The sequence below is a fragment of the Papilio machaon genome, chromosome 5 (assembly GCF_912999745.1).
Source record: "Papilio machaon chromosome 5, ilPapMach1.1, whole genome shotgun sequence".
In the NCBI taxonomy this organism is placed as follows: Eukaryota; Metazoa; Arthropoda; class Insecta; order Lepidoptera; family Papilionidae; genus Papilio; species Papilio machaon.
This window is the reverse complement of record NC_059990.1, coordinates 2,772,697-2,780,146: the sequence shown is the minus strand read 5'-3', so window position 1 is coordinate 2,780,146 and position 7,450 is coordinate 2,772,697. Positions and strand designations below refer to the sequence as shown.

The window sequence follows — 7,450 nt, the reverse complement described above, 5'->3', positions numbered from 1 at the left end:
GCTAAGTATGTTCAAGAGCTTTAGATTGTATTACTAAAGAAGTACAAATTAAACAAAGAAAATTGAATGTTAAATTTCGCTGAAAAGGTTACAATAGTTGATAACCGTGCAAACAAAAGTAAAAGCAAAGAAAACTCAACGATAGATTTCGAGGGCATTTAAATATTTTTTTGAGGATTTCGTAAATTAAATTCGTTTTCTTTGAGTCATTGAGAGAACATTATGCATGTTATTGCAAAAAGCTGAGATTCGCTGATACAATCTTTTTTTTAAGAATTTTACTTCAAATTAATTTCCCTTTAAAGGAATTCATCTTCTACTTCACTAGCGAGTCTGTGTATCAGTTAACTTAAGCTCATTAAAATTGATGCTTCATTCTGATTGTGTAAATGTCAGACTGGCGGAAAATTAAAACGATACCCGAGGCGAGCGTACTCCCCGTTCTCCACTCCCTACAGCGTATACGCGATCTATTGAAAAAATATGCAAAACTGGAACGAATGAGAGAAAAAAACTTTGTATATTTTCATACGTTTACTCCGCTGTAAAAGTTTATCGGTCTCACGGAAGCAACGCCGTATTCCGGTGATTTTTTTAAGCTGCATCGAGTGTGCAGTTGCAATAAATGTAGTTTGTCTGAATCCCAATGGACAGAATTTTTCTATTACTCTTATGCTTGTTCAATTTATTTGCGAACACTCGTCGCTAACTGAAATCACAGTCGGCGCAGTGTTAACAAGACAAAGAGGAGCTCTATTAATGATAGCTATGTGTACGTTAATATGTGTTGAGTGTACTGTTATCAGGCAATTACAGACGCGCCGAGTGGACCGCAGGCTTTAAATACTTGCCAATAACGTACTTACGGTGAGTGCAGGGACGAGATTTGGCTTATGAATTGGTTACTAGTGAATTGAGTTTTGTATAACAAAGCATTGTGTTGCCAGCTTTTATTTGCATACAGTGAATTTTAACCGGTCTGCTAAACACATTTTTTTGTCGCCGTTTGAGTGTTTCTTTTGTCAAGTATTGCAATTGTTTGTATTTTTATTGTAGTTATGAAAACATTTTACTTATTTCAGAATACCTTGGCATTGTTTGTGACTTAAATTATTATGGTGAATTACGCGAATATTGCAGCCAGTCGAATAGATTTTCGAATACTTTGATTTTTGTAAGTCAATATTTATTAGAATAACTAGCTTTTACCCGCGACTCCGTCCGCGCGGGATAAAAAATGGAAAACGGGGTAAAAATTATACTATGTCTGTTTCCTGGTTCTAAGCTACCTGCCCACCAATTTTCAGTCAAATCGATTCAGCCGTTCTTGAGTTATAAATAGTGTAACTAACACGACTTTCTTTTATATATATAGATTATTTTCATCAATTATGAATTGAGTTTAAAATTATTACCTTGACTACTACATTCTACAATTCCGAGTATTTTTTTTCTGTAGTACTCATATAATAGTTGGTTTCTGAGACCAAAGTCTGTATGAAAAATGTCGCCACCTCTATCATTATATGGTTTATAAGAAATCTTTATTTTCCTTAATAAGAATCGAAATTACAATTCACTTACTTAAGGCTACAAGAATTATTTTACATTTGTTTTGCAAGCAATTATCATTGACAAAAGATAAATTAACATTTTTTATGTAGAGATTATAGTCTCAAAAACAAAAAATAGGGTTAGTTAGGGGACATACAAATTAAATAGAAATGAAACACAATATTGAAATAGATGTTTTAATTATTTTATTAAAAATAGGTATTCAAGACCATTAGAAAATAATATCAGTTGAAAGATTTATTTAAATGATGCAATGTTATTTTTTCATATGAATTAACAGGATAATACAGTTTCAAATTGAAATAGAAAATACAGTTTCTTTAACAAGAAATACATTTCAGTGATATTAAAATCCATTGCTTCAAGAATAATTGCCAGTTTATTTTAAATTAAATATTTTTAATGTATAATTTATGTTTTTAAGAGTTCACAAATGTTTGTTATTTTTTTCTTTTCTTTTTAATTATTTAATAATGTGTGACACTAAATTAGATTATGTCTTGTAAATTTTCAATTGAGCTTGATGTTCTATTTTATAAACAAATTTACATAAGGAAAGAATGAAAGTATAAAAATATAAGTATAGTAGACATTTTGTTCATTTCACTTAAGTTGATGTTGATGCCATACAAGAATGAAGTACAAAAAAAGCTTTTGTTTACATTTTACATAATATGTACATAATATTCATTAACTTCAACTGCCGTGATACTCAAACACATAATAGTCTCAGTTCAAATATAGTCTAACAATCTGGTCCGGTGAGAGGCGCTGCTGTCGTGGTTAGTTATGACATAAAATATGTAAAACCTACTTAAGCATTAAATGTACATTACGGCAAGGATCTTGTGAAAATTTTGATATTGACAGGTCTAGAGAGGTATTATAATTTATTTTGACTTATGCCCACCGGGTCAGATAACTTTGTCGGTCTATATAATGATATGGAACAATGTATAAGTATGTCACTGTAGTCGAAACCCAGAATTAGAAGCGTACTAAGTTAACATTGTTTATCTATAACTTACTTAACATAGATGATATGCAATGATACATGTCGTGCTATGCTGTCATAATAACAAGTGGTTATAATTTAACTCATATCACATTAACTTACGTAGATTTAAATTTTTCACTTTATAAAAGCTTCATTTGAATATTCATGTCACAACTCGAATGTTATTTGTTTTTTTTTTACATTAGGAATAAAGTCTTATGGCACACGTAATAAAATTAAAAGTAATAACTAATTTCGAAGGAAAATACTAGTTTTGATTTATCCTATTCTACAACAGTCTATTCAATCTATGAACAAGTAATATTTCACCTTAAATACATTTTAGTTTGCAAACATGTTTATACTAATCGTGACACAAATCGTGTTCATGTTTAATACTAGGCCTTTAATATAACAGTACGTGCAAAGTAATTCCTTTTGCTAGGGAAACAATAATTGATTTTTATAATAATTTCTTTAAGTTACACATTACTTACATAACAGTGAACTGTAAGTTATTATCAATTATTGCCAAGCGTATTTTATTTTCGAATTGTATACTTACTCTAATGATATTAATGTTACAAATTCGTTTATCGATATCGAGACGGATGATCGACGAATCGATTTTCTTCAATCCCATTAGATATAATATTTACTTTATAATATTACGATTTACATTATTGTTTTAAATTATCTTACGATTAGTATGTTTAACTTTAAGCATTAAATACATTTACCAATAATATTGTATTTACAATATTTACAATACAATAACTATACAAAAGACTAGTTTATGATAAACAATCATGTCATAAAAAGCCATAATACGTATACCAAAGAAAGCATTATACAAAAGTGTCAATAGGCCATGATTCGAGAAATAGTTTTTTTTTAACAGAAAGTGTCTGAGGAGTCCAATCAAGGCAGAAAATATACATAATATGAAACATCGAAAAGATCTCTACAGTGTAAGGAAGAGCTGCGATCTCTAATGACGTCACTAAATTAATATACTCTTGTGGAACAAGTCGGTCTAAACGTCCGTTTGGCACAAGTCGCCGAAAACCGGCAGGGCGTGATACTACCGTGTCACTGAATCAACACGCGGGTGGGGCGCTGGGGGTGGGTGTGCAGATGCGAGGGGGGCTTGCGACGCGCCACTCAGCGCCGTCTGGCCGTGCCTGAATGACGTCAATCGGGCTAGTGTCCGTGTACCATCGTTGTCGAAATTAGGCCTTTCGTATTGATGTTTAGCTCTGTGCCTTTGTTGATTCAATTCATCGTAAGCTAATTCAACTGAATAGTTTTCTTCATCCGACTCTTCTTCACCAAAGGCTCTGTATGTCGCCTCGGATTCAGAATTATTTCGCGAATTAATACATGGTCGTCCAATTAACGACTGGGTAACATCCGTTTTGATATTCTTATCGCTTTTCCTCTCTTCTAAGCTCTGATTATATCTTATTTGGACCTTCTGTGTTTTGTCTAAAGACGGAAGGTCGTGAAACTTCAATACATTAGGATGTCCTTGAAAGTATTTCTCACTATATACATTTCGGTTGTAATAGCCGCCATTACTTGCGGGATACAGTTCTTCATCCGGCATATAGGAATTATCAAAATTATCTATATTTTTGCTTCCTGGAGGAAACCAGCCCTGTTGAATATAAATATTAATTAATAAACCATTAAATTAATTGTAAGAAATAAATTGAGAACAAGATCATTCGTTCCAATTAATTTGAAAATGTACAAAGTAGGCTATGATATACATATACAGCTGAATATATGGAGCATATCTGGATTTTAATATCAGTAAAAATATGCAATGTGCAACAAGAATCTCTATTTGAAAAGTATAGTTGTATATTAATTACCAGTGAGCTAACGCACTGCCGAGTGTTAGCAACTAGAGTTACTGAAGCGTACGCTGCGGGGCTATTCACAGTTTTAGTAGTGTTCCACTCGTTGCCATTCACTCTCGAAGATGATACTTCAGCATATTCAGGTAATGGCTGTGCTACTTTATCATATTCTGTATTTGTTTTATCTTTGCTCTGACTTGTATGTGTACCAGACATACACAAGCCAGGTTGGTTTTCCATCCATAGGAGAGATTCTGTTTTTGTTACCGCATTTTTATTGTAGCAGCTGCTCAGTGGATGAGACAAAGATACTGCAGCTTTTATATTCATTTGAGTAACCAAACTCGTTCCATTGGAATCTAAAAATTATCACAAGCGCATACTTATTAAAATGAAATAATATACAAATAAAACGATTTCATATCATATGATCGTACAAGATCGTTCTTTTCTTTCCTATTCTTCAATGTAATAATAATTATTTCAAATTGGTTTGAAAACAATAAAGACATGAAATTTGTAATTCAAAGCCGAACGAACTTAAAATTCATAACAAACAAGTGAAATTGGCTTAATAATAAGCGGAGGAATTCATGAACGAATCGCCCAGAGGAATAAGAAGAAAACATTTATATTTATTTTGCTTTATTTTTTTGGATTTATATCATTCCTTTGTGCCCCAAACGTGAATTTAAAGTGAAAGAGATCTACTACGCTCACGAGAGAGGGCTCGTGCTACCTTTCAACTCGAAAGTAATCTAGCGCCCCTCACTCCCCGTCGCATGGCAAAGCCTCCATCAAACAAATGCTCGGCACCCCGTTCCACCCCTTAACACCCGAGGAATGTTTTTAATTTTGAAATTCTGATGTTGATTCTTCGCAAAAACATAAACTATGCAGATAAGCTGCACATTTGCATCTTTTGTTTCAAAAGTAACCCGAATTATATAAATAAAATATTTACCGTATATGTTTGGTAGAGCAGATTTTTTTGCAAAAATATTATGCTTTCGCACATAAATGATACCGCCGATCATTATAATTTTGAATAATATTATGGCTCCAATAAGGAAGTAGAACCATGACTCTAGCACAAAATCTCCAGCTACTATGGACACTTCGCCATTTATTGGATACCTACAAATTAAAAATTATTGTTATTTTTGATCATTATCTTGATTGCCAAACATTTTAAAATATAGTTTATGTATTTACCTCGACAACGGATCTAATCCTATAGATCGAGAATCTGTGTTAAAGTACACTTTTTGACTAAATGGTCCTAAACCAACCAATGTCTCAGCTGCAATTTGTACGGAATAACTTACTCCTGTCGTTAGATTTGTCATTATTAGACTAGTTGCTTGTTGAACTGTCGTGTTTATTGCCACCATTGATTTATTTGCAGGGATATCTAACCAATTTACTAGAACATTGTAACCGATAATGATGCCATTTTGCAGGTTTGCTTCTGGTGGAAACCATTTCAAATGAACTGTTGTTGAATTCAATATGAGCAATTCAATATTTATAGGAGGTCCATCTGGCACTAAAAATAAAAATAATATTATAAAGATTTTAAGGATTAAAAAAAAGAACTCAAACAATGGAGTTGATACAATTTCAAAAATATAAAGAAATAGTTTACCATCATCTAAAGTTTGGGCAACCCTAGAATTGGAAGGTTTCCCTTCAAATTTCTTATAAAACGGTATGAGGAAAAACTCATATTTAGTATATTTCCTTAAAGATGTTATTTCGTATCCGGATACATCGTTTGAATGCAAAATAGTTTTCATTTCATATTCTTCTGTGGAATTATCCAAGGGACGAAAATATATAAAAAGACCTTCAAGATAAAAGAAATTTAAAATTTCCCACATAAGCTTTATTGTTTTTGAATCGATCGGAGTCGCTTCAATGAGCTCTACGATATTGTCTGTCATTATATTATTTCTATTCTCAGTACTGTTCAAGAAAATTCCATTGGACCATAAATTATCCTCGCCGACTGTTACTGAATCAGATACTGGACTAGGTGCTGACAGTCCGTGAGAATTTTCTGCTCTAATGATGAACATGTAAGTAATCCCAGGTATAAGAGACTTCACAACGTACTGTGTATGATGTATCCGTTTTGCTACAGTAACCCAACCACGGGAATTTCTCGGTGTATTGTTACCCGAAAGAGTCTCCCGGGAAAATACTTCAATTTGATATCCTAAAATTGATGACGACCCAATTTTATTGTTTTGATTCCACGTAAGTGTTACACTAGTTTCTGTAATGTTAAATATTTGTGGCTTCGTAGGTGGTCCCGGTAGTGAGGAATTGTCTGCGGCTCTAAAAAAATGTATGTTAGGATTTGTTGGGGTATCTACAATCAAAACCCCGCTCCAAACATATTTTCCTTGGGGCGAAGAAGCTACACAGGTATATGTGCCGCTATCACTTTTATCTAAATCTTTCAAAATAAGAGTGCCACCGTTTGAAATATTTCTTCTATAGTTTTGTATCAAAGCTTCCCCTTCAAAATACCAAGCTATGACCGGTTCAGGTGTGCCAATCGCCGAACAGGGGAAAACTGCCATCGATTTTATAGGTAACGTTTGGTTAGAGGGACCGTTTGTTATGATCGGCGGCGGTCGGTCATCGTCCGATGTTACGGTCAGTTTCCCTCGAATAAATGAACTTCCAGCAAAGTTGACCGCGGAGCAAACTATCGTGCTTCCACTGTCATTTTTCTTCGTATCGTTAATTGTGAGAGTTGAAACTCCGTTAATGACTGGTGAGGCGTAATATTTGTCTTTGGACATTCCTGGTAGAATAATAGTTCGATTGCCTTCTACACTCCAAAATATAGTCGGATCCGGCTTTCCAGATGTCGTACATGTGAACGTAGCTATTGAATCACTTTCGACTATCACACTATTTGGTTTCAAAATTACTGTAGGAGGATCTAAAATAGAAATAAAAATTTAGTCATAATATTGGTATAGTCAAGAAATTA

At 33.3% G+C, this 7,450-nt stretch overlaps 1 protein-coding gene across 1 annotated transcript in view; it reads right to left on the bottom strand.

Annotated features, from left to right (window-relative positions):
• Positions 1-3,446: 3,446 nt before the first annotated feature.
• Positions 3,447-7,450, bottom strand: part of LOC106721219 (roundabout homolog 2) — a 47,849-nt gene continuing 43,845 nt past the window's right edge. The window contains exons 7-11 of the mRNA XM_014516127.2: positions 6,089-7,399; positions 5,656-5,989; positions 5,405-5,577; positions 4,453-4,799; positions 3,447-4,232 (exon numbers count right to left, since the gene is read on the bottom strand). Coding sequence (XP_014371613.2) covers positions 3,657-4,232; positions 4,453-4,799; positions 5,405-5,577; positions 5,656-5,989; positions 6,089-7,399 — 2,741 coding nt within the window. The 3' untranslated portion in view covers positions 3,447-3,656. The remainder of the gene's footprint in view (positions 4,233-4,452; positions 4,800-5,404; positions 5,578-5,655; positions 5,990-6,088; positions 7,400-7,450) is intronic.